This window comes from Aphelocoma coerulescens, chromosome 18, assembly GCF_041296385.1.
Source record: "Aphelocoma coerulescens isolate FSJ_1873_10779 chromosome 18, UR_Acoe_1.0, whole genome shotgun sequence".
NCBI lineage: Eukaryota > Metazoa > Chordata > Aves > Passeriformes > Corvidae > Aphelocoma > Aphelocoma coerulescens.
The window spans coordinates 8,035,968-8,063,649 of NC_091031.1; the positions used below are offsets into that span (position 1 = coordinate 8,035,968).

General features: G+C 45.1%; 1 protein-coding gene across 1 annotated transcript in view; it reads right to left on the minus strand.

Annotated features, from left to right (window-relative positions):
• UBE2O (ubiquitin conjugating enzyme E2 O) overlaps positions 1–27,682 on the minus strand; it is a 60,050-nt gene that overhangs the window by 21,111 nt on the left and 11,257 nt on the right. Inside the window, exons 2-3 of the mRNA XM_069032842.1 lie at positions 5,584–5,643; positions 432–542 (exon numbers count right to left, since the gene is read on the minus strand). Coding sequence (XP_068888943.1) covers positions 432–542; positions 5,584–5,643 — 171 coding nt within the window. The remainder of the gene's footprint in view (positions 1–431; positions 543–5,583; positions 5,644–27,682) is intronic.

A 27,682-nucleotide genomic window follows, 5' to 3' on the forward strand; every position in this document is an offset into this window, starting at 1 on the left:
GAGAGAACCAGATATGTTTGAGACTGTTCCAGCTTAACAGAAATCTGCCTGACTCATCTCAGCATTTTTATAGTCTGTTTAAACAGCAGTGGTGTCGCAGCTCAGCAGCTCTGGGGCTGCCCCAGTCAGGTTGCTACACCAGCTTTCCACACTCAGTGCAGGAGTTCTCACAGAATTTAATGTCAGTTAGCCCTTCAAAACAATTTAGTCTCAGCAATGTGATGAGAAACACAGAACAGATGGGGAGATGAGGAGATGCTGCATCATCTTCTCCCAGGGAGGCTGCTTGCAGCAAGTTTAAAATAAAACCAAACTGCAGATGCATCTTGCACAACATGGATGCTTCGTCTTCAAGACAGATTTGAAGCACAGCAGCATCCCTCCAAACCACCAAGCCCTGGCTCCCGTGTGTATTTTGGCTGTGTTCTCACCCAGATATGCTGCAGGTCTTTGCTGTTGACAGGGTAAAGGATGCAGTTGGTTCCCACCAGCTTCACAGCACACTCAATGTTGACGTCAATTACAGTTCCACACTGACTGTCCTGAAAACACAAAAGGCAAAAAGGGTTTGTTACCTAGGGGAGGTCCTACATACAGATGTATGTGTTTTGTAGAAGTTGTAAGTGAAGAGATAAATTTTAAAACTAAACTCCCTCTTACCTTTCAGGTCCTTGTTCTGCAAGGGCATTTCACAAAACACTATGGGAGCTCAGTAGGTGAGGTCACTATTATAGACCTACTGTAGTGTTTTCTTCCCAGTTAGAAGTCTTTCAGTTAGAATTTGAAATGGCTGCTAAAGCAGAGAGTCCTGCACCTGGTCAAATAAGACCTTACTAAATCAGGTGATTAGTATTTACTTGCTTTATAATCTGCCTGGCTCCCTGCTCTGTTCAACTGTAGCTCCACAGGACCAATGTGCAGGTACTGCCGAGTCAGCAAAGGCAGGGTAAATCAGCAACAAAACAGAAATTCTTTAAAGCTGTTGTGACTTTCACTCACATAATTTTGCAGGACAGTATAAATGGCCTTTATTTTGTGCCATACTGAAAAAAAAAATAAAAATCTGGCACCTTTGGTCAAATTTCAAGGTTTACAGCCAGATAATTTACAGTTGGTCTAATTATAAGATGGTTTGTCATTATCTCTCTCACTTTTTAACGAAGTTTTAATCTTTTTTGTCCCAAAGAAAAGAAGGCATGCTGTCAGGAGCCTTCTGGGGGCAGCTTGGCAGGGAGCACACAATGTGCATGTTGCTCACACATATGGTGGAGGCCTTCAAGGAAGGGCTGCTAACCCAAACACTGTCAAAGGCAGCAGCTGCCCGAGCCTCCTGACAGCTGGGACAATCGATATTCTTATTTATTAAAGACCACAAGTCCATTATCAAAGCTGACTGAGGGCCAGCATGGCAAATGCCCTGGTATGAGCTGTCCTTATCTCAAACATCAAGGTCTCTGCTCCAGCAGAACTTGAGCACAACACTCAAAGGGCTTATATCCTGCAAGAAGTGGATTTGTTTGCTCAGTTCTGTTCTTTCAACCCCAGGAAATTTTTAGTCAGGGCTTTCACTCAAAGAGCCCTGGGCAGCCCTTGTGGGAATTCAGAAGTTTGCTGGTGTTCAACTCATTCAGTTTCATCTTGAGGACTAGCAGTTGGAGCAAAGACAGTCCTGGGTAATTCCTGGACAGACTGCTCAGCCCTTTTGGCTGGCTTGCTTTCCACCTGCCTGCTGCTAGTTCCCTCCTCACACCACAGCCCAGTGCTCTGCAGCCCTGAGGCTTCCAAGACAACGGGATCAGGAGAGTGGGACCTGCCCCAGGTTGAGCTGTGCCAGCACAGCCAGGAGGGCTGGGAGAGCCAGGCTGGCAGACCCCAAAGCAGCAGGGGCTCATTCCCTCCAGCTGCTCCACATATCACTCCCATTCCTTTCCAGAAGGGCTGGGAAGCAAAGGGAGCCTTTCCCAGCTTCAGCTCCATCACAACAGACTGCAGCTAAGCTTGTTGCCTGCACAGGCTGCCAGAAAAGAGCCCAGCAGAGCTGTACCATCACTCTCACCTGAAAAGGGTTGGCCAGAACTACACTGGCTTCACAACAGCTGCTGCCAGCACGATTCGAGCCGTGGGATGAGTGAGGTCTGCTCAGAAGTGGCACCTGCTCAACAAACCCACAGCTTCTGCAGGCTAAAGCACAGCCACTTGCCCTGCTTTTTCTCCAGAGTAAGCTAAAATAAGTATACCCACACCATCCTCTGGCTGTGCTTTGCAGTTCAGGCCCTGTGTTTTAGACTGTTCGTTAGTCAGAACCAAAAAACACTCAAGAAGCAAATTCCTTGGCCCTGCGCTGCGCATTTCAGAATTAATTTTTCCTTTATCAGCAGCCAACATGACAGCAGCTCTGAGACAGGACACAATGCAACACCTGTGATTTCTGTGGATCACATTGTCTCTTGGTCTAAAATCCCTTTAATGGATGGTGAAAGTATAGCAAGCAATAAAACCAGGACTGGAGTCACTGATGTAATCCAACACTCTCTGCTTGTTCTCTAAGTGAGCTTCCCCACGGACAAGGTGCCTGCACCACCCTAAAGGTGCCTCCCACCTAACACAGGTGGGTGCTATTTGTCATGGCCAAAAGCAACAGGTTTAGCTCAGCTTGCTTCTCCTTCCAGTTATAAAATGCCTGAGCAAGTGCAGAGCCCTGTCTGTGGTTAGGACAGCAGAAATCAATGTTGTGAGCAACCCCAGGACCTATAGGGCTGTTGAGTCACAGTTCTCCTCCCTCACATGCCACTGAACCTTCCTTTATTATGAGTTTATTTACTTCCCCGTCACATGAAACATTAGCCTGCACAGAGGCAGATTTGCAGGCTGAGGGGTTCTGCTGAATCACTCTGAATTTATAGCAGCACTCAGCAGTGCAGTCCCAAAAAGAGACATTGCCAACTTGTCTCATCTTCCACGGCAGGTCCTCAGCCTGGCACAGCTCAAGCACACCCATCCTTTCATTAGCTGATCTCACTAAAGGAGGGGCCAAATGAAACCAGCTGACATTTCACAGTTCTGTTACAAAAATCCATTTCCATCAACCCCAACAGCAGAACTGGAAAAGGGAGGTGACTGAACTGAGAGAGGAGAGCTGATGGGTTCAAGCCCCACTCACTCCACAACTAAATGCACTCCCTAGACCTTCTTCCTGCTGCTTCTGCTACCCTGACATCATGCACCACACTGAATATTTAAGCAGTGAATGGATTCCTTCCCCACCAGAGACAAGGCTTTAAGGCAGAACAGCAAACTCTCATCCCAGAGTGCAGCAGCTCTGGAAACACAGCCTTCAATCCCATATCTTCTACCTCCCATCCTTCTACTCTTTCCCTCAGCACTCTCTTTTCTAAGAAGAGCATCTTTACACCACCCTTACTCCTTTGTTTAAAAGGGACAGCATAGCCCAGCATCCTTTGAAGCAACAAAATCCAGGTGTCTGACAGATTACAGACCTACTTCTTACCTTTTCCCCAAATTAGCATATCACCTGGAAAAATTGACTCTGCCACTTTTCCTGCTTCTCATCCAGCTGGATTAGACTTTCAGGCCCAACTGTATTCAGTGAAAATGATCTCATTTTATGCATTTCCCCCTGAAGCAGTCTTTCCCCACACTCAGTGCTCGATGAGAAGCACATGGATTTGAGTCAGCTCTCCTCTCTTGAGGAACAGAGGATTTCAAGTCCTTCCCGCTCAAGGTTAAAACAAGCCCTAAGAGAGTGTGTTGAATACAGAATAAGTTCCACATTCTCCATTTGTCAAGCCAACTAGTGCAGGGCAACCATCCCACATCCTGAATTTGGCAGGCTAACACTTGCAGGTTTTCTATTTTAAATGCTCCTGTAATTTTTGGAATATATCTGTTAGCAGGTGAAGGTTTTCTTTGGGATAAAAGGGGTTTATTGTTTAATTTACCACTAACATTTAAAACAATTGAGGGTAAGAAATTGAGTTACAATCTCACCATTCCATCAATTTAAAAAATGAAGTTACTGGCCACAAGGGTCAAGCAAATATCATTATTTGAACATGCAAATGGACAAAAACGAATGTGCAAGACAACTGCTGGGTAGATATCTACCAAAACATGTGCAGCAAGCCAGGGGAGCCAATTTCTGCTCAAATGAGAATGGAAATTGCAAACAAAAGCAGCACATCCATGTTTGCCAAGATGAGAACAACCTGCTGTCCTGAAAGCTTAAAATGACTTTAAGAAGCACTGGATAGCAAACAATTGAGAGATAGGACTCAAAGTATCCTCCTGAGTGAGAAGAATATACTGAAGGCTCCAGCTGTGCCAGGTACAACACTGTGAACAGCTGATAATTCCATTTTCTACCCATTCATTGTTTTGGATTGGAACTCTTTCATAGAGCTGAAGTTTTAGAAGGATATCTTGACTTCAAATTTCCATTTCAAACAACCATTAAATTTCTTGAGGAAATACTTTGCTTCAGCAATTTTCAAATTATCATTCAAGCTTTTCATTCCTTTTTTTTTTCTTTGTAATGTTCTGTGAAAAAGGGGTGGGTTTACTTCTACTAATTGACAAAAAAAGGCTTCATTTAAAAAACCACAAAAACCCAAACAAGGCAGCCAGGTCAGAGAACAGCCTTCTCTATCCCTGCACCAGGCTGCACACCATGTGGTGCAACTGCAGCAGTTAGTGGCCAGCTGCTTCCTTCATCACAGCCTTGGTAGCCACATTGCTGGAAGCAAGTCAAGAGAAGATAGAGGCAAGCACATGGCAGGGCCATATGGCTCAGGGTTAGAGGTTAGCTCTGAGCCACAGCAAGAAACCACCAACCCTGCTGAGCTCCTAAAGAGAGCACATCCCATCTGATCATCGATACTCAACCACCTCCCCAGTATTCCCCATACAAACTCCAAATCCACACATCTCCGATAGGCACAAGTGCCATACAACTACAACAGAGTGGCTGGGACACAGAACAGCATCCAGAAAGAGCAAAGGGAACACTTCTCAGCTGCTGTTTAAGAACCAGCTTGCTTTCTGTCCACCTAGCTGTGTTGGATGCTCCAGCAGTGTTGGGTTTGCTGCATTTCTGGGAGAAGCTGGAAAAGATGCTGCTTACTGTAGACTGAGAGGTGTGTCTGAATATATTCCCTTTAAGTTCTCTACCAGAGCACACAAAGAGGCAAAGGCAAGCAGCAGAACTGGGATCTGCCCCCACTCCAACCTCCCTGTTAGGTCTGGGAGAGCAGGTCCACTGTCCCCACATCTCAGAATGGATTAATGTAAAACTTTAAGAATGGCAGGGTAGACAGGCTTCTTGTCTCCTTCCCTGACCATGACTGGGATTGCTTGCTCAGGAGACCTTTGCAGATATCCAACTGTAGAGAGGCAGCCTTAGCAGAATTCCATTTTCACTGGATGCAGCTAAGTCTATCCAACAACCTAAAAATAGAACATGCTCAAAGCATTACTGTCCAGCTCCATTCAGGCAATTTGGCAAGTGCTAGAAATCCATGCAGCAGTATCACAACCAAAAGGAGACAAAAAAAAAAAAGCACTTACGCTGGAGCTCATGTGTCTGACCACATCTCGAGGGACCACTGAGCGATCTTCAAGCTTCAGCTAAGGAGAGAAAGAGAGATTGGCTTTAGTGACCCCAGATGATACTCAGTCAGAAATAACATGACAAATAGAAATGCACAGTATCCCAACCCTCCAGCCTGAGGAGGATTGCAGCAGAGGATTCTGAGGCGCTTCCATACACAGAGTTAATCCCCTTGGCACATTTGCAAAATCCAGTTGACAGATCTGACATCAGCAACCAGGGGATCCATCCACAACTGTGCTCTAAGTCAGCAGACACATCAAAAAGGGTGCAGACATTGACTCATTCAACCCCTCAAGTCTTCCTCTTCTCTTCCTCTGCCTGCACCACGCATCATTTCCTACCCACATCCAGTCTATGTAGTACAGAAGACACATCACAGCTCTGTGTCTCATCCTGCACGCTTTTCACCCAAGATACTCCCAAATATCTGTGGAAAGCCTGTTTGGCCTGGGACACGTGAGCAAGGTCCTGTACAGTAAGAAGTCTTGGCTGGCAGGGGAATAGGTGACAAATCCACTGCAGCAAGCACTTATCTTGGAAAAAAAAAAAGGAAAAGAAATGGCTGTTTCTGCACTTAAAAGCTCTCAGGTCCATGCACATAATGAAACATCAATAAGACCATGGATAAAGCCAAAGCACTGCTTATTCCAGCTCCTGCTAAAGCACTTGCTGGCAAAGAGCTCATTCTGGCAACAAAGGATGTGGTAGGACCATCCTTACTTACCCTAGAGCAGCTCACACAGACCTGTGGGCACCAGGGAACGTATCACTTGATGATTCTCCAGTGATTAACCAAGTGATGCCCTTCCAGAAGTGGCCCTTCATCCAGCTGTTTCAGTGGCCTCAAGACTACTTGCAAGCTATTTCATTAAGTATTTTCAACAAGCTTAAAACTACAAAGTGCAGCTGCCACTGAATACACTGGAATGCTACATGAGGGATGATGTCCTAAGGGAGGCCACAAGACTGAACTCCAATTTCAGGCTTGCTCAGCCTCCCAGTAACTCAGCTAAAATCTCCCTCTGCTGAACAGGGAGAAGCCTCACTTGCATTTCAGTGGTCCAGAAGTTATTTGCATTGGTACATCGCTCTGAGCCCTGCAAACATACTAATTACACCCCCCGTGCTCTGGGAAATGCCACATGAATGCACCACCAGGGGCAGAGCCTCTCTCACATCTCACTTTCAGAGCCCACCCTGTCACTACTGCTGCATTCCTGGCTTTTCCTTGTTCATCCCCAGCCTGAACTCCACTGTGCTTTGTCAGCATTTCATCCTAACCCACTCCCTGGCTTACAGCCTGCTTTACTAAATTAGACAAATCTATACTCCAAGAACAAGATCCGGAATCAAACCATAGCACCTGAGTATTTATCATCTTCTTGACTGCATTTTTCAGTAAGAGAGGAAGAGACCCAGCCAGCCAGGCTTTTAGACCCAACTTCTGGAGTCAGAACCACACAGGAGTGGGAAACCTGAAGCCCACAGCCCATTTCCAGATTGTAGAAGTGTTTTCGCTGCCTCCCACATCCCACTGCGAGATATAGATAGACATGAATTTTTATACAGCTTTCTAAAATTATTTGTTAAAGTAAGTACTCAATAGGCAGCCTTTTAAAATCCAGAATCGGGCTGCAATATTCACATTCCAGTAAGTACTCAAGCGTGAGCAGCAGTTTGGGTATTGTAACTGAAGTTTTCTCACTGCACAGCTCCAAGTGTATGATGATACTTTCATTTCAAAATGCATTAGGGCTTAAATTGATGCATTATGTTTCAACACATCACGGAGCCATACTGTTCCCTATGATGCAGCCTCTGAAGAACCCAGACCATCAAGATGATTCGATGTTACCCAGCAGCAGCAGTAATATATTTGGCTTAGTCAACATTGGTACATCACAGAAGCTGTAAATAAGCAGCATTCCCATTTTGTGATCCTTCCTCAATAATACAATCATACAAATTCTTCCCAAAGCAAAGTATAAAGCTTTCTTTACAGGGGGACTATATTTAACCTATTTTCAGGTCTCTTGGCTTTTAAAGGCAGCACAGCTATTTTCAGCTTCATGTGCCAGACCCACCTGTCTCAGTCGCAAGGAAAAGCAAGCCAAGGAGTAAGCAGAATGCCAGCATCAACAATAAATACTTCACAGGTCTGTCCTGTCACAAAAGACTGTCAAAATCCACAAGAAACCCGACCAGAGTAAGCTGGAATGGCTGTCATGGAACACAACAGTTCAGCCATTCCTCCTGTCCTCTGTTACACCCAGAGCAATGTGATGGACAGCCCCCTCCCTCAGCACTGAGGGAATTCTGTGGCACAAGCACTTTTAAAATAGGTCCTCACAGCCCAGCTGCTATATTTACCTCTAGGAAAGGCAGTATTAGCATGGCTGGGTTTATGTTCTCACCATGTACGTCAGTAAGAGCCCCAAGAATGAGAAAGAGCAGTTTCCCAGAGATGCTCTGAGGAGTCCCATGCTCCTATATGCCAAGCTGGGCTCCCTCCTCAAATGCAATATGTGTTTTGTGTTGCCTTTTTAAAAAATAAATTCACTATTACAAATGTTAAGTAAGGCAAACTAAAGACACTCATCACTGCACACACATTTTACCCTGGTGAAGAGGGATGACACACCCAGCCTGGGGTCAGTTATGTTCCTTAGGGCCTTGACTGCTAAAAGAAGTGGCAGAATAGCTCTGGCCCCCTTTTATTTCCTTTGCTATTCAGATGCTTTCTTGGTGCTCAGCACTGAATCAGTGCCTGAGCTCCACAGCAAATTTACTCATCAAAAGGCACCAGCTGCAATCTGGAGAACACCTGATACTTCAGCAGGGTTGATGATGCTCTCAAACCACACACAGCAGGAGGGGTACACAAATTCTGATTTTCTGCATAAAGAACAAGAATCAACAAGACCATGTTCCCCTTCTCAGCTGAGTCATCTCACCTCAAGTGAAATAAGGGAACCATCAGGGCTCACACCTGGAACTGGGCAGACTGGGAGAAGACAGACATTTCCAATGAGCATGAACTCATTAAGCCTCGGGAGCTTTCTGCTTTCATCCACTTGCCTAATTTTTTATTACAAACTTGTCATTTGAAGCAAAGTCTTTGTGGCTTGGGTTTTGTTTGTTTAAATTAACAGCAGAGAGATGTGGAGCAGAGAGAGATGTCTGTGATAGAAAACTGGATCCCCACTTTAGCAAACAATTTGGCAGTGAGGTGTAAACATCCCTGGGCAGGGGTGGGCTGAACTCCCACTGTAACTCCCTGGGTTTAACCTCTCAACTCCATTGAACATATGCAAGATATGGTGCCAATCTGCCTCTCCAACAACTCCCTTCTGACAAGGGCTCAAAACCAGAGCAATTTACTTTAATGATTTGAACTAGCCACCAACGCCAAGTATTGTGGCAGGTAAATAAGCAACAATCACTGCTGAAGTTCAGTGGCAAATAATATAGGAGCTGCTGAGACTGATATAGGGACAGCTAGCCCTGGTTGGTGTGTATCCAAACAAAATGAGTTATGGAGATACTCAGTAGTGGCATAAATCCCTGGTCACTCTCTGCATACCTAAAGCAGGGTTTAAATTCATTAATTAGCAATTCAGGTTTGCTTGTAACATCACTGGTACCCAACAGTGGACAAAACCACTTCCACACAGGCTCCAGCTATTGGTGTCACCATCCCCCAGAATGTTTTAAACAACAAAAGAGAAAGGACAACACATTCATGCTTACTGCCAGCACATCCCTTCCTTTCCTACTCCCACATAGCTTCTTTTCTGCACGGGCAGGAGTCTTGGTATTCCACTTTAGGAGAAACAGAAGGTGTAATTCTGCCTGCAAACAGCATTTTGGTTTGCTACTGCCACACAGCACTCCAGGTAGGCAACGTTGTCACAGGAGGTAGGGATGGACAAACTGTCCCCTGCTCCAAGCATCCCAAAACCAGAAGCCGGGAACAAGTTCAAACACAGAAGGGAACCTAAATGCATCGACCTGCAGTCCTTGGTTGGTCAGTCTCAAATATGCCAGGACACACCTTCCTTCAGAGGAGCTGACTGCTCTGTGTTGCAGGTTCAACCTGTACTGGGACACCAGGAAGGACAGGAGACCTTGGCACTGAGACACTCACTACACACGGATTTGGGAGCACACCTTTCACCTGGATCAGTCATGGTTTTACAGCCACATTTCTGCTCAGCTGTCCAGCAACAGAGAGGACTCTGGCTGTGGAAGAGGGCACCTGATCCAGTATAAAGGCTGCCAATGCTGACTCACAGTGTTAAAGTTCACACTCGGCCAGTGCTGTCTCAGATTCTGGAGCTCAAGTCTGTAAGGAGCAGCTGAGGGAGCTGGGGGGGCTCAGCCTTGAGAAAAGCAAGCTCAGGGGAGACCTTTTCGTTCTCCACAACTCCCTGACAGAAGTTGTAGCCAGGTGAGCATCAGGCTCTTCTTCCAAGTAACCAGGCAAGGGGAAGCAGCCTCACATTGTGCCAGGAGAGCTTTAGACTGGATATTAGGAAAAATTTCTTCATCAAAAGGGCTGTCAAGCACTGGCACAGGTTGCCCAGGGCAGTGGCAGAGTCACCATCCCTGGAGGGATTTAAAAAGTGTGTAGCACTTGGGGACATCATTTAGTGGTGGGCTTGACAGTGCTGGGTTGAACTCAAAGGTCTTTTCCAACCTAAAGAACTGCAACTTCTGACCAATAAAGAATAAAATTTGCTCGAAGGTGATAACGTGATCCCACAGCCTCTACCTCCAACGCAATCACTGTGGTGACAACATCACTTTCTATTCCAGACACATTCCAAATTCCATCCTCCAAAACAAGAGCTCTGGAAATAAGCTTGTACAGATGGAGGAGAAAAAGCAGCACACACACAGTGGTAACTGCTCATAAAAATGAGAATACAAGGCACCACAAAAAAAAAAAAGGAGGAAAGCACAATGCTGGAGATGAAACTCTGTATGTTGACCTGAACTGCTGTATGATGGTTGAGACATTTATCCAACTGAGTCAGAAGTGAATTATCTACTATGAAAGCTGCTTCTGCCTCTTGAGTTAAACAAGGACTTGGACAGCAGTGGCCACCATGAAGGCAGGGAGGCCAGGCTGTGACCTGCACAGACCTGTCACTTCTATTCAGTCTGGACTACTTGTCCATCTCCCAGGTCCCAACCCTCCCTTTGTACATCTTGTATAACTGATCTCATTTAAATCACTGCTCCCAGGCTCTACGCCTAAAACTGTAAACAAAAAAAAGTAAAAAAGAAGAAATTACTTGCAATTTCGTGAAGCTATTTTGAATTCTCTCAACAGGACTAAGAAAGTGTGAGGGGAAAAATCATAATGTCTTTCAGATGTATTACCATTTTATGGCCTCCTTTTGAGTCAAGCCAAGGTTTTATCCATAGAAAACATGTCACACTTGTCTTTTTGTGACAATGGACAAACATTGTGATGGAGGAGACATGAGCTAGGTACCTGATTTCTGTCCAACATCAACAGTTAGAACTTTAGACTCACAGAGATGGAGGGTTTTTTTTTAACTGAACTGGAGAGTTCTCCTGGCAAGTCAATATCTAAATCTGTTCTGGAGTTAAAAATTAATCCCCTCCTTGGGACACTCCTCCAGGGTCACCAGGACTGTCAGTGTCCTACGATGCCCACATAAGTGTTTTTGTGTAGATGGACAGCACCTACTTGAGAGCTTGGAAGCTGCCATGGGAACTTGTAACATCAGTGCTCAGAAGATGAAGAAAACCCACAGGTTAAGAGCAAACTACAGGGAAAACAACTACTGCAGCAACAGGTAACATGGCACCACAGAGCTCTCCAAACCTCAGTACCACACTCCATAACCAGTTAAAGCTAAATCCAAACATCTGGTGCTGGGAAGGGTAAAACCTTGCTTCATTGTGCTGACAGACAGGCTCCTTGGAAGGATTTTGAAAGACCTGGACAGTCTCTCAGCACCTGAAAAAGGACACGATGTACCATAGGCATGTTCCCATGCCTGGTTTCTAAACCTGACAGCAAATAAATCCTTTTCTCCAGTCCTGAAGCTGTCACTTGGAAACCTCCACCAGATGCACTGGTTTGTGACTGGGACTACTGCCAGGCTCTTACTGGGGGTTAAGAGGAAACCTCCTTACCACATGAAGCAGCTCCTGGCCACCACCAGCTCCAGCCCCAGGCACTAGGAGAAAACAAAGCAGCTCCAGAGCTGCCTTGGCACTGGAATGGCTGTGGGATGGGTGCTTATGGAAGTGGGCAGGAGGGAGCACAACTGGCAGCAGCCAACCCAATTCAGCATCCCTCAGTTCTTATTTTTTTTTAACTCTGAGTACACACCCAAATTCACTTCAGCTAAAACAGTAGTGTAGCAATCAACACAAGCTGTTTTTATTTTAAATCTAGATGAGGTGTCTAAAAAAGCAAGTCAGCTGTCCAAATATAGCATGGATACACCAAGTTAGATGACAAAGGTTCAGAAATTCAATGACCCAGAAGATCTGAAGCCAAGATATTTTAATATCTTTTCAGCATCAACACACCACCAATGGCATCACATCTTGGAAAAATATGTTCCATATCCAAAGTTCACTTCCCGTGAAAGACTTCTGTTACATTGATCAGCTTACATGGCACATGAGCAGTTGCAAAAAGCAAGACAAGAGAAGATGAAGCAACAGCAGAGAATCCCCTGGAAGCTCACATTTGGTTCACACTATGACATTTGAAGTGCCACATGTTGCTTCACTTCTAACTGGAGGTTTCCAACCATGCTGGGTTTTTATGGGAAAGAAAGATGGGAGAATGGGATTGAAGACAGACTACTAGAAACTTAAGACTCCTGAGAACTAAAATTCTACTACCCGTAAGAGCTGAACAATGAGCTACACAATACAGAGGGTTTTAAAAACAACCCTTGAGGGATGCAGCTGCAAAAATATTAAAATAAATCTTTTGCACTGATTGGTACAAAAGTTCTGCCTGTGACACCTCCTGGCTACTCCTACATGGCAAGCACAAGTAGTCTGTGGCTCTTCCAGACAAAAAATTCAAAATCTGCTGGAGACAGGAGGCTGTGGAGATTCCTGCATTACTTACAGAAGAACTACACCCTTCTGGGGCAAGGTCTCAACTTTTGCCTGCACAAGTATTAAATGCCAGAGTGGTATGTGGCTTCCAACACAACCACAGAACAGAGCTGGTCACTGCTCTGCCACATAACTCACACCTTTAATTCATAGAATGGTTTGGGCTGGAAGGGACCTCAAAGACCGTTTCATTCCAACCCCCTGCCATTGGCAGGGACCCAGGTTGCTCCAAGCCCCGTCCAACCTGGCCTTAAACACGTCCAAGGATGGGGCAGCCAAGCTCCTCTGGGCAACCTGTAGGCACACAGACATTTTTACCTCTTTAGCATCATTCTGTATTTTCATAATACCATGATACTGCTTGTCATCTGAAGGCACTCAAAGAATCTCAAAAGGAGAAAATATTTAGGAGTTACTTAGGAATTGCATCAGGAGATTTAAAAAATTGTTCAATATGAACAACTGAACTAACTCTCAAAAGCCTTGAGTGACTCAGGAACACACAGTTCCATTCGGTTTGGTCAAAGCAAGGGAAGGACAGTGAGCAGGATCTTTGTTTCCTGTATTATGTGCAAGAGTCCAAAAGCTTGTTCATGAGGCTGCTTTGGGCAGTGCAAAACACCCCTCTGTGAAAGGTCAGGTTGATGATTAACTTCAGGTACAGGAAGGACAGAACAGGGGTGAGCAGGGGGGGTGCTAAAATGCTCCCCTGATCTGAAATAAATGCTTTAAAACACTTCACAGAGGCTAAGATGAAACCAAGACAGCTTTGCATCGCAGCAGCTCTACCTGCAGGCAGTCACCTGATCACAGATTACAATTCTTTTGTTCATGCAACCAGCAGCTCTGAATCTGCCAATCATCCAACATTCAGCACATCCACAGCAGCAGAAGCTAAGATTCACCACTAAGCCAACCACAAGTAGTGCCTGTTACCTGCAAACTACTGTGGATTGATTCTACAGTTTGAACATAACATTTTTTTTCATGAAACAAGAAAAAGGCATGGCCTAAAGCAGAATTTCCTAATTAGCTCATGAAGATTCCATCAGTGGTAGGGATGAACACAGCAGTTTCCAGCCCCAGGCCAGCACACACTGCTCTAAAACACACTTGCCTGTCACCAGCTGAACGTCTACAAAACTCTAAACCCCCTGCACTAAGGGAACATGATTTTTTATCTAATTACACACAAATTGTATCCAGGGCTGCCAGAGCCAGGCAGCACCTGCCATCATGTAGAGTCACTGAGTAAACACCAAGCAAGTTCATGGCAGGCAGCAGAAAAGTCTCTGTAACACCCACAAGAGACTAGGCAATCTGAAAAATGAGAACCAGATCACTGCCTCCACATCACTACTCCCTTCTGACACTGCCAGAGGTGCAGGGAGGCTTGTAACACAGCAGCTTCAAAATCCAGCTGTGTCATTAGCTCTGATCATCTCCCAATGCTGCAGAGCCTCCCTGGGGACCTGCAGCTCTCGTAAGACAAAGTGACAGCTCTGTAATTTGTCTTTATGACATATTATGGAGACACAGAAACCTGAAGTCACTCAACTGAGTTCCTTCCAACTCCAGGCTGAAGATCCCTGAGTCTCCCCTATTTTCACATCTACCTGCAATGGACTTACAGCTACTTTTGTTCCTGACCATGTTTCTGACCACACAACCTATTGTTTTTTATTTTATTTTTACCCTCCACATTATTTTTGTGTAATAAAAGTACAAAACTCCTTTCACAGCAAAGTTCTGGTCCTTCAGTCACAGCCAAACAATGCAGGATCTTCCCCTCCCCCTAACAAATATCACCTTTGAGCCTTCTGGCAGAAAGACACTGAAAGATTCTACTTTCCTTTTCTAAGAGGTGGAATTCAGTTAAAAAGTCTGAAAACATCATCGGATGAAACCAAAGTTCACACCAATTATAATGTGGGTAAATGCTGTGCTTTGGAGCAGAAGAATCTGGCTTTAACAGAAATCTTCTGCTAAGCAAAAAATCTTCTACTTGGATTTCCCTTGTCCAAGAAGTATTATTTATGTTACTGGCAACAAATCACTTCTGTGGCTCTGCATATTTACATGACATTTTGGAAAACACTACAACACAGATTGCCTGGCCTGGTGAACACACCACTCTGAAAACAAAGTACAAGGCAGTAATTCAAGGGAAGGAAGATAAGACAACAGGAAGGTTACTGGGTTGTTATTATTTAAAGGAAAAGAAGTAAGTTTGGGAGCACTTCCCAGAGGAGAGAATGTGGTTGGGAGAGAGGAGGATCCTGGAAGTAGACAAGCAAAGCTGCATAAACAACAGCCACTCTCAGCTTTTCAGTATCCTCAGCCTCACTTTTCTATCTGGTATATAAATGCTGACCACCACCACACACCCACATGTGTTAGCCTGGGTTAAATGCCTGAAAAAGGGGTAAAGCAGCAAAGACAACCTGGTACCCAAAGAAAAAAAATTATGAAAGAGTTTGACTTTAGCCAACCTTGTCATCAAGTGCTGTTTGTTCAAACAGTATATTCCATATACCCACTGCCATCAACCAATAACCAGGACTTTCATCTGGGAACACAATCAAACCCTGTGTGTGCAAAAAGGTTTACAAAACTTAAAAGGAAATAAAAATAATAAAATAAAAAAATAAAGTAAAAATTATTCAGAAAGCATGAACATAATGATGCTCAACATAAAGATATAGAAGAGTAAAGTTTAAAAGTACATAGCTATGACTAGAAAATATGTAAAGATCTTTCAAGAGAAGATTTAGTGACTAGGAAGTCACTTAGAGTCCTATGGGGAATATTTCAAAGATGTCCCCAGTTACAGGATTTCATCTAAATGTTGGATTTTAGTTTTTACCAGCAGTTTATAGTAAAAAACGATCTGCCTTCTCAGTGTTTACAGTTCTTGCCTCATGTACTCAGTCTTCTAGGTACAGCAGTTTTGGGAACATCAACTGCTAAAAGACAAAAGGATCATAGCCAGGTGCAATGTCCCAAAAGCAGATTATTACAGATTATTACAGGACGCCCCCCTCCCATCTTCTTACAGTGTGATGGCTGATTAAAAGCAATACTCTCCTACCACCTCTGCCTAAGTATTTGAGGAAGGCTTGACCAAGAGCAGTGCTCCAGCACCAGATGGCACTGTTACCTGAGGAAAACCGCAGGAGACCGGAGTTACAGGCACGGGAGAAGCTGGCTGGGAGCAGTAAGCAGGAACGTGGACAACATTATGCCTATACATCAGCCAGCACTGCTCACAGAGGCTGCCCCAGCGCTCCCGCAGTAAAGCCTCACCCAAAGTACAGATCAGAGCCAGCAATCCCCAGGAAGAAAACTGCTGTGAGGAGCCCAGCAGCTCCACAGAGCCCCGAGCCCAGCGTGTCAGGAGCCACCTGGTTCCAACAGGACTTAAGGAATGGCTGCAGAGACCCTGGTGAACACCTGCCCACGCAGGTGAAAGCAATGGCTGTGCTGCTCTTTTGGCAGCATCCGATAAGGTCTAAGGGAAATGCATTTGACTGCTGGAAGAAAATCCCCTGAGAAGATGCTCACACGGATGCTGACACCATCCAGTGTGACAGGAAGAAGAGAATCCCATTTCAGCCTCCAGTCTGGATTCCCAGGATTCCCAGCAGCCCACTGTTTTAACTTGCCAATTAAGCTGTGTTCCTCCTTGTGTGCAAAAATAGTCTGTCCAGTAGCTCTTTTATTTACCTGAAGCAAAAGAATTCCTCAAATTGTTGCCTTGGGAGGGAGATGGCAATTATTATGCAACAGGTTTTCCAGGTTCTTGCTGGACCTGGATGGATTGGGATGCCATCTGGACAGCATCAGTGGCACAGAAATTAGTCACTGGCCACTCTGAGCTACATTTGGGGCATACTGCCAGGTCTGGAGGAAAGAGTGGGGCTGCTCAGACCTCCATCTGCCATTCCAGAGGACAAAAAGGATGCTGTGAGGAAATCTGTGTGACTGTTGCTGGCCAATTCATTCCCGAGGCACAACAGGTGCACCTCACCTTTCTATATATTTGAGAGTAGGAATAAAGAGTGTATCCACAAAAAAATATTCCTTTGCTCCACACTCCTGAAGCAAACCAGGGTGGGCTCTTTTGCTGAGCCAAACTGGACTCTGCTGGGTTGGTGGCAACTCTGTGCTAGGACACAAAGCATCCTCCCTCCCCTTGCAATCAGGTCAGCAGCGTGCAGGAGAAACTCCTTATTAGCCCACAGCAAAAAATCCACCTTGCAAAAACTGCCAGGGAACAACAAGAGGGAGACACATCAACAGAAAATCTGTGTCTGCTTTCCAGCTGGTTAGCTCATTTGCTGCTGCTGTGAATACAAACCAGCCATTTAAATTAGCTTCTAATTGTTCACAATTATTCAGACACAGCATAACCTGCAACCAGGAAGACGTCAGGCAAGTAGGAGAGAAAGAATGGTTTCAGATGCCTTAAAAAGATTCACATATTCATGCCTTGCAAGTCTCACAGCCTGCCATCTCCAGCAATGCTGCCTCTCTCACAGACCCCCCAGATGTATGCTTGGCATTGCAGAGGAAGGAGATAATCCACGGGTGTTTCTACACTTCAGGTTTCTAATCTTTCTTGCTCCCATTTTTGGACTGGTTCAAAAATTAAACCAATAATATTTTGGTCTACCCCAGTCGTTCACAGTCTCTGCACACACAGGCAGTTTGAGCAACACTATTTATAAAGCTGCTTAAAATTCTGGACACAGCCAGAGCTCTTTGATAGGATGTCAGCCATGCGACACCCGAACGTAGGAGGTTGACACAGGATGGTTAGTGTAATACAGCCCACTCTCCTTTCCCTTTCTTTCACCCAGGGCCTCCACTACCACCCTCACAGGAGTCCCTTCCCCCACAGACAGCAATGTTTCACAATTGCTGCAATTTTCTCTCCTAGGAAGGAGGGAAGATATTAGCGTGTTATCCTTAAATCCCTGGTGTGCCTGTTTCAGTTCACATATGAGACCCAGTGCAAGTCCAGTCTGCAGGTCAAATTACTTTAGGGGACTGAATCCAGACATAGCTTAAAGAAAAAATTCCCTCACATTCAGCCCTGTTTGGATCCAGAGACAGAGCACTGCCCCAGAGCCAAAATACTGAAACAGGTCTAGGAACTTCAGCAAATTTCATAAACTTGAGCAAGATTATTTTATCAAGTACAGAATCTCCTAGAGGAGACAAAATAACCCTGAAAAGCAATGTATAAATAGCTGTAGCTGAAAGCACAGCAAATGCTGTGTCATGCCACATTCCCAAGTCAATCCCAGGCAGTGAGCGCATGAAGCTGCCCAGCCTCCCTTGTACCTTCTCCGAGTTTCATGCCTGCTCTGGAATCAGAGCATCCCCCTGGAGAAATATTCCTGGTTGATCTCACATGCAGAACACACTCCCCAAGCACACTGCAGTGCCTTAATGCTCTGTTACACAGGAGGAACGCTGCATGGACACACAGGCTGCCTGCAGCCCGAGGAGGAGAGAGAGGGCAGTGGATTCCAGAGGCGGATCAGGACCTGGCTGGCTTAGCTGACAAACACAGGATGCTCAGGCTGGCCTTGGGGGCAGTTTCCACAGCCAGTGATTAAGAGCACTCTGGGGACACTCAAATTTAGCTGACAAGGAAACCAGTGGCACTGCCTCCTCGTGGGGCCACAGCCAGAGCAGAGGTCTGGGGTCACCTCGCTCTCTCCTGGCACAGAGCAAAGGCAAACACTGCTTTAAGAGGTACAATAGCCAATGCTTGCTCCAAGGCAGAGCAAGCATTCTGCAAAGGCTTCCTGTTAAATAACAACGCCTTCTGAGCCAGCTGTATCCACAGTTAAGTCAGACATTGCTTTAAAAAAAAAAAAAATCAAAGCCTTTTACATTCAGCTGAAGCAACTTCTGGAATGCTAGAGAGAATCCACCCAAATTTCAGTGACAGTGTGGGTACCCCATGCATGCATTTATTTCTGATAAACAGCAAAGCCACTCCCCCAGCTCACACTGCAGAAGAGTGTGTGAATGCTACTGGGACAATGCAGCACAATTGCATCATTGCCCAAAAAACCTCAGCTGCATTTTCTATTCACTGAAAGAGTTTCAGTTATCCCCCCTACACATAAATGCTGTATTGGCCATTACAAAAAGGAGGAACAGCCCTTACTGAATCCATACACCAAGCTACAGAAGCTCAGTTATTTAACTGGATTTCTGCAACCTCTGCACTGTGACATCCCTTTCTGTGAGGGGTGGATCCACCACCTGCGGAATGGCTGGGGGAAGACTAAAACATCTCCCAGCCACAGCGGGTTTAATTCACTGCCTCCTGCTTGTGCACTCTATAATACAAAAGCAACCAACCAACCTTCAATTCCTTTCAATAAATCTGAGAAAAATCTCAACAAGAACTGGTGACAGTTATGATACAATAGGGACAGAAATATAAAAGCCCTGCAGAGTTTGACTTAATACCCCTGGAGCAAAGCCTTGTTTCTCCCCCCTAGAACAGATCAGTCTACTGGACTGACTTTTTCTTCCTTCCCATCTCAGCCACAGCACAAAGCTTTCAACACCATATTTAAAACTCATCAATGTCATCATACAGCACTTCTGTATCATTTTGCCTTCAGGTGTTTTCTTGGCTGACTTCTAAACCATTTACTGTAAGCTCTCCAGATTTCTGCCAGCAGCCTGAGACAACACAGCATTCGCCCAGCAGAACATCCAACAACTGCATGGAAACACCACTCTCCTCTCTGCGTTACTCCACAGGTTCAGTTATTCAGCAGCATATCTGAAGTGACAATAATTCAAGGTTATAGCCTGGGGAATCTTCTTTTCTCCCCATCTCTTCCTTGGGAACTAGGCAACCAAGCAGCACATCTGGAGATGGCTCACAGAACTCACCAAGCCCCTGGTGTAAGTAAACACTTAAAGCAGTGGCACAGGAACCACAGGAGCAATCAAGCCAGATATTCCCTGGTTTTGTACAATGTACACACAGTTCTCATTCTAAACCTGCTTGAAGGCAGATTATTAAGTTCTCCTTTACACAGGTTTTAAAGGCAAAATCCTTTCCACCTGCATTAATCCTCACCAGGGTAACATATAGACAGCTACAAATTTCCTGTAGGAATACATCTTTATGCTCCTCTGCTCTGCACAGGCTCTACAGCCCAACAGCTATAGAGCAATCACAAATTACTGGGAAAAAATATTTCCCAGGATACTCAAATCCAGTTTTCAAGGAAGGCTTCTGTGTTTAGGAGACCCAGCATCCGAAGAGTCCCCAGGGGAGTAACATACTTCTAGACCAACCAGGAAGCTGTGAAATATTCCATTTTTAACACAAGGAGTGTTTCCGAGAGACCCAGAACTGCCCCTTCACTAAAAACATTTCTGAAAGGTCACCTCTTACAGGCAAGCAAGGGGAGACTGACTGTTAGCAGAACTCACCTCTGAGCTATTTCCCCATAAATGTAAAAGACTAAAGCCTCAGAATTTTCCAAACTAGGGTTAAAAACTGTTTTAAGGGATGCTTTGCTGCATCCTTCACCTTGCATATAGATCAGGAAGCTGCTCCTAGCAGGGAAATGTCTTTAGTGTCTTCTTGCCCAATGTCACAAACATCACCCAGTAACATCACCTGTAAGGTATTTCAATGCAGAGCTGGTTAGAGAAGATGATAAAATAGCACCGGGGGATGTCATGTTTGACTTGGAAACTTTGTCATATGTTTCACACTTATGAAGTGCATTTGCTCCCCTCCTGTCTGTCCCACCCCTCCTTCAGATGAGCTTAAGGTCTGAGATGAGCCAAGGTCTTTGATTTAAAGCACCTTCATTGCCTTGCTGGACTCTCTCAGGTGTAATCTGACTGGATGTAAGCAGCTCTACTGAGGATGCCCTTGGAGGAGTAAGTGCTCACTTCCAGACAGCACAAGCAAAAAGAGGTAAAAGTCTGTTTGCCCAAAGTCAGCAGCTCTGCCTCCAAATGGCCACATGGCCAGGCAGTGAGAGGTTTTATCCCCTCTAAAGAAAGCATCCAGAGCACCTTTCAGAGCAGAAAGGTACCAGGTCCTAGCACAGATGCAATACGGAGTCTTGCACTGTATCTGTGCTAATAGCAAATATCTTAACCAAGAAGAAAAAATACCAAGGGCAAATGATAAAGCTAATCCATTACAAAGCCACCGATCCCTGTCCCTGTAGTGGCTTGACTCCAAGTGCATGCTTTGTACATCTGGATGCCTTTACATCTACACACCAAACAATAAAAACAGTCTGGTGAACAACTAATCAATAGCTTCCTCTGCAAAATAAATTTACCTTTTAAGCCAAGCCTGTTATCCTTGACAGTGAGCCCCATATTTCCTGGAACTGTAATTCACTTGATGCCTACTTCCTAAAATTACCTTTTTTGAGGATATATTGCTATGCATATATACAGCAGGTAAGTGGGTATTTTGCTTTAACACCAGACTCTGTCATGTGCCATATACATAACACGTTCTTCGCTTTGATGACTTCAGCTATAACAGAGGGATTTCAGCTCATCACAACCCCAGTGAAACACTGAGCCATAAACACAGGTGGAGCATATTTGCAAATACTACAAAAATACCCTTGCAAGATGATTGAGAGGGCTCTGCTCCCCTGACAGCTGGAACAGTGTTCTGCCTCCTCTTCCTCTTCTGAAAAATGGAGGTTAACTGAACTCTGCCTTTACCCAGCACTGCCAAAATTCCACAGTGAGGACTGTCCTGAAAAGCCTTGAAACAGGGACAAAGCTGCACGCCTGTGACTGAGGAAAGGAATGATTGGACAGCAGATTTCAGAGTTGCTGAAAAGTCACATGGCATGAACTAAACAGCATTAGCACAACCGTAAGCAGAACTGCTCCGAGGTGCTGAGCCCCAGCCATGTTCTGGGAAGGATCCATGGGCTGGTAAGCCTTAGGCTGCATTATATGGCCTGTCATTCCTAATTAAACACACAAACTAAGTTCCTCCTTAAAACTGCCCCTGCCCATTAATTGCCACTGTACACTACTCAGATGTGGCAGGCTCCTGAACAAGAGATGTAACCCCAGCAGCAACTCTAACCAAGCTGTACAAGGCACTGCCAGGACACTCCTATGCTGACAACAGTGATTTTTACTTGAAAAAGGTTGCTCAGCTTTGCAGGCATATACAAGGTACTGTGCCATCAGCCACTGAAATGCAGCAGCACTGGGGTTGAACATGGTACCTATAAAAAAACAGGTGCACTGTTAAACTGGGGACAGTAATATGTCAAGAAAACAGCACTCAAGTATCTCATGTAGATGTCAAGATTAAAAAGTATGCTGTGTATACAGAAAAAGCCACAAAAGGGCCACTTTTGCTAGGAATATGAAATGAGCCATTGTGTTCCTAGCACAAAATCCAGAAAGCACCTGATGCAGTAGAATCTTTAGTGAAAAGTCCTCAATCATGAACATCTGTGTAACATCCACCAACCTGAGGCTTGCTGCTGACACACATTCCTCATCTTCCTGTCGGAATTTTTGGGGAATACAGGCCTTATCAGGTGTGCATTGGGTGGTCCCCTGCATGTTACAACACACACCTTTGCAGCAGAATCAAGCAGTGACCACAGAGAACCTCCTTCTCCACACACAGCCAGCTTCCATCCCACTTAATTCCTCCACTTGGATTCATTTCTCATTACCCCAGAGCTCCATGCCTGGCTCAGACTGCCATGGCTGCAATGCTACCTTTATCCTATCAGATACCCAACGGGGCCTCAAACCTCCCTGCCCTCCTTTACCCTCGCCTTGGGCTCTGACACTGCAGAATTATGATTTGGACAGGGAAAACATGGCACACAGGAGGATGAACTGGTCAGGATGCCAACACCAAAGCCTTAAGGATTGTATGTGCCAGGGCATTTAGTAAGGCTCAAGCTGCTGTTTCATTAGGCTTGCTTAATGAGTCATATTAAATAGCATATATATAAGAACAGGTTTTCTATTCATGCAAGGACCTCACTGGATTATTGTGGTGAAATGCTGCCACTACAATGGAGTCTTTTTTCATTTTATATACTTAACCATGACCTACATTCCTTTGCTCAAAGGAGCCCCATCTCCAGAGGGAATGTGCCTCTTTAATCAGCTCCAGCATTTTTTCAGGGTTCAGCAGGCATGGATGGAGTGGCCTTATGTCTCTTCAGATAACACAGCTCACAGAAGCTCCAGGAGAGAGTGGTAAAAAAGCCACCAGGTTCAAATAATGGCAGGCAGTACCTGCAACCTGATTTGATGGGCACCCTTTGCTCCAGAGACCACTGGGGTTGATGAATACCAAAGCCTCCACACGCCCCAGTGAGCCTGGCCAGCTGCTTTACCTTGCTGGACAAGGGCTTGTCTCCTGGAGAAACTGCAGTCAAGATCAGATTTGAGGAGGAAGATGAGTTCAGGAGGCTGCTTTGGGGCACTCAGCAAGCTCAACTCTTGTCTCCACAGGAAAGGAGCCTGTGAGCCATTAGTGAAAAGAACAGAGACAAGCAGACTCATGGGTTGCATTGAAATACAGAAAAAAAGAGCAGCAACTCACGTGTAAGGATTATACCTAACCCGTGTGTCCCAAAGTTCTGGGAAATTCAAACTGCTTTCAAGATACAGCTGCTACACTCTACTAATGCAGAGCTAGCAAAAACCAACCCTGCAAAACACACACCCCCAACCCCAACCTAAGAAAGTCCCCAAGAAACCAGAAATGAACCATAGAAAGTTCAAAGGAGAATGAATTTGTGTAAAGCTGCTCTGGGGCAGTGTATCCAAGGAGCCAGGCCCAATCCCTCAGGGCTGCAGCCTGAGCTGCTCAGAGCTTCCCCATGGCACACCAGTGACATGGACACAGTCTGTCAGCAGGGCATCAGGGACAACAGCTCACACTGAGGTCATCAGGAATGCAACAGGAACCGAGAAAAGGTGGAAAAAGCACTGACAGAACAACACACCTCACCGCCACAGCCTTCAGAAAACACATTTGAGCAGTGCATTCTCCCCATCAGGATGTGTTTCAGATCTAATGTTTTTCAATCCCATAGCAATTTTAGACATTCAAAAAACCCAACAGTTTTTACAGGCTGAACCTCATCATTTTTCTTCCCTCTCCATCACTGGCAGCAGTACAGGTTCCTGATCCCTTTGAAGGCTGCTTGCTTCGTGGAGGCAGGATGCAGAACAAGATACGCCCAGTGCTGCAAAGCTCAACACCACTGACAGCAGTAAAAATAACTCCTGCTTTGGTACACACTAAGCAGTTAAAAGCAGGAGATGCACAGAGAATGTGCATACAATAAGCTGTCACAAAACAACAAGGATTATGTTGCACAGAAATAGGCCTCAGATTTAAACAGATATGAGATCACCAGGGGCGGGGTAAGAAAACCACAGATGAAGAAAATCCCACGGTTTTTCCTTTGGTTCTTATCACTCCAAGCAGAACAAGCTAAGCAGAGATCAGGCTTAAAGTTCCCTGTAATTGGAAGGAAACAAACACATCCTCTCCTTTTTCATGGTATAAACTCCTTCCTTTTTTCAGGCAGCTCTTCTGATACACTGGCTGGGAAATGTCAGTGAAAAGGACTTTGCACTAAGGCAGCGGTCAGGCAGGTCTGGCAGCCAGATCACATCCAAATGCAGGCTCCCTAAGGCAGGACAGACTTGAGTCTCTCTTTGCAGCACCACAGACACCATTTCTACTACATCCACCCCCTCACTGCAGCACCAACACTTCTCAGGTTCCTGGTGCTGCTCAGCATCACATCTTCTCTCAAATTTCTCCATCCTGCTTGCCAGACTTGGGGAAATGAAACAAAGCTCCCAAACCCAGCTGTGTGCAAGCAGGCACCTTTCCCTCTGTACAACATACATGCTGCTCCAGCTCCAAATTTAGAGCTCTTCCTAGCTTTCAGTCTGGTCAGCAGGCCAGGCTGAGATAGATGATAACACAAAAATGGGAATTACTAAAAATCATTTCTGCAGAGGTGTGGTATACACTTGCCCATCAGTGCTTGAGTCTGCCACCACAGCCGTACTCCAGATCCTTTCAGGATTACCTTGTCGCCACAATGCCATCACCTGCAGGCATCTGCACTAAAATCCTCCTTGACTGTCAGAAACAGACCAATACAGGGATAACTTTATGGGCTTTGGGTGTCTAAGTTCTCCAGCCAGGTACTCAGAAGCCTCCGAGTTAAAGCATTTAAGTGTCATGCACTTTTTGAACAGGAACAGCCCTAAGATCTGAAGTCTGCTTAAAATCGGAGCCTGTAATTCAGAAGTCCCAAATCTATTTCATCTAGGAAAGATGTTTTTCATAGAGTAGCTTTTAAAAAAGGTATCAATTAAGTTTAAAAAGAAGCTGCTGCTCTCATCTCAAGACCAAGTGATGATTGGTAGAAATATCTCAGAAAGTGATTGTAATAATAGCAATTTGCAATTGAATCCTACTTTTCTTCTACCACATGTACCCATCTCATACTCTTCCACAAAGTTCAAGAAACACTCCAGGGCTGAATGGATGGATCAAGATAAATTGTAATTTTCCTCTTGCAGGAACCCTCAGAAGTATAGTCCCACAATAACACTGCAGAGACAGCACGTGATGGATAAATATTCCATTGGGAAAGTCACCATGGCTCACTCTTTCAGAGGACAATTATAAAAAGAGAATTGTGAAGATACTTAACGCTCCACCAAAAAGCAGATTGCCAGATGTTACCAACTGTCTGGGCACTCAAACAACACTTCTGTTCATAATAATGGGGAAAAAATAACCCCTTGTGATGTGCACAAAAGTAGGGAATTGAAAAAGTATACAGAGTTTCCTAAAAAAAAAAATCCCTCATGGCGGTGGAATAGGGTGGGATAAAAACAAGACACACCCAACAGCTCGACGTTTTAACAACAGCAGCTTTTGTGAATGGAGCACTGAGATGATTCAAGGAAGTATTAAGAGTCTCAAAACACTTCAAGAGCAGCTCTGATCGATATCTATCTCACCATTACAACATCTCTTGGCAGAGACACGCACGTTTCAATACATCCGACGAAGACAATGCCTCTCTCGGCTCTGAGACGCACACTCAACACATCACTCAGATTTCACCCAAGTGACATTTCAGTAGCACCTGCCCCCAGTGAAAACAGCTATTTATAGCAAGGTGGGTGTTGAGAAGGGTGATTTCACCCATCACTTGAGGCCTGGGTGCAAATCACAGACTGCATGTTGTCATTTCTGATTAAAAGCTCTTCCTGGTCTCTAATGAAGATTTGCCACTTTGCTAAATCACACGGTAGCTGAACTTGGCAGGTGCCAGGTTTTCCTGAAAGCACAAGATAAAGGCACTGTTAAGGGGAGAGCAAGCTTAAGTAGCAGCACTAGGTATGCACAAAGCAGGTACTAACCTTGCAGTGTTCCTCCCTGAGCCTCATTTCCATGAGAACAGAAGAAACATCCTTTGTTTTATCCTTCTTCAGAATACAGATAATCATGCTTCATTTTATACACCCTAAAGCAATTTAGTGGGGGAAAAAAAATGCCCTTTTAGCTCACGTGCCAGCGTTGCTCACTAGCAGGAAAACCTAAAAGCTCAGCTCAACATCACTCTTCACTTCAGATGCAACACTCCCAGGCTAGAAGGTCATAATTAACCACTTAAGCACTTTGAGAATATCTAGGGATCTTTTTCTGATGAAACTGGAAAATTGAGAGGGCAGATGGATGCCCTGCCAGCCATCCGGAGCAGGGTAGGGACTGCTCTCAAGAGCAATGAACATGCTATTGCCCTGAATAACTTAATTCCCAGTGAACAATGAAAATAGCAAAGATAAAAGATGTGAAGAGAAAGGGTCTTTGAGTCTCTGGAGGTGTGGGGAGAAAACTAAACCTAATCAAAGTGCATGAACACTTCAGGGCCTCAAAGCAGCCAAATGGTATCAAAAATCAAAGAAAGAGCTATGAAAAAACAACCTGCTACAACAACAAACTTTTGTGTACAGCAGCAGTGCCTGATCCTCTTACAGCACAGCAGGAACCAGCTGAGCCAAGAGCCCAGTTAGACATACTTAAGAACTGCAATTTGGTGTCTTTTCTACCATGCACAGTTGTATACACAGGTTGGACAATGATGCTCTGAATGTCACTTTGCCTCTAATCCTTGATCTTTTGTTTTAAGGCTTTATTCAAGCCAGCAGATCAGAGGCAGGCAACCTGAACTGTGCTAAAGCTGGGCTAAGTTAGCAGCACTAACAAGAACAACTGGCATTTCATAAAGATTCCTTAGGTTGCTTTCCAGAACAAGAATCATGGATTCCCCAGCTCCTGGGGTGTTCAATTTGCTGCCACCATCACAAATTCTTCCAGCACCAAGAAGAAGCAGAAAGGAGTCACACAGCAGAGTTCTAAGATTGCTCATAAATGCTTTTATAGAATGGCTTGCTGGCCCAAACAGTACCAAGCAGTCACAAAGATCCCAGTTCTGGAAAAGAACTCTTCACCCTGAGTTTGTTGCCCCCTCAGCAGCACAAGAGCACAACACTCATTCAGAGACACAGGTACAGGAGCACAGAGATGGGAATCTGCCCTACAAACACCACTTTTTAAAGCTGATTTTTCAGTCCCTTCATTTCTCACTACAGTTCTCCTGACAGCAAGCACTTATCACTGCCAGATTAGAAGAGATTATCACAAGAGAAAGTTAAGGTTCTTGTCAGTCACCAGGACAGTAAAGTGCACTCAGTGGTTACTATCAGAGGTCGGGTGGGTGATGAAACCTCTACCCAACTGACCATGGCCAAAGTCAAACACTGTCAAAACCAAAAGGTTGGGTTTCCAGCACTGCCAGTTTCCAATCT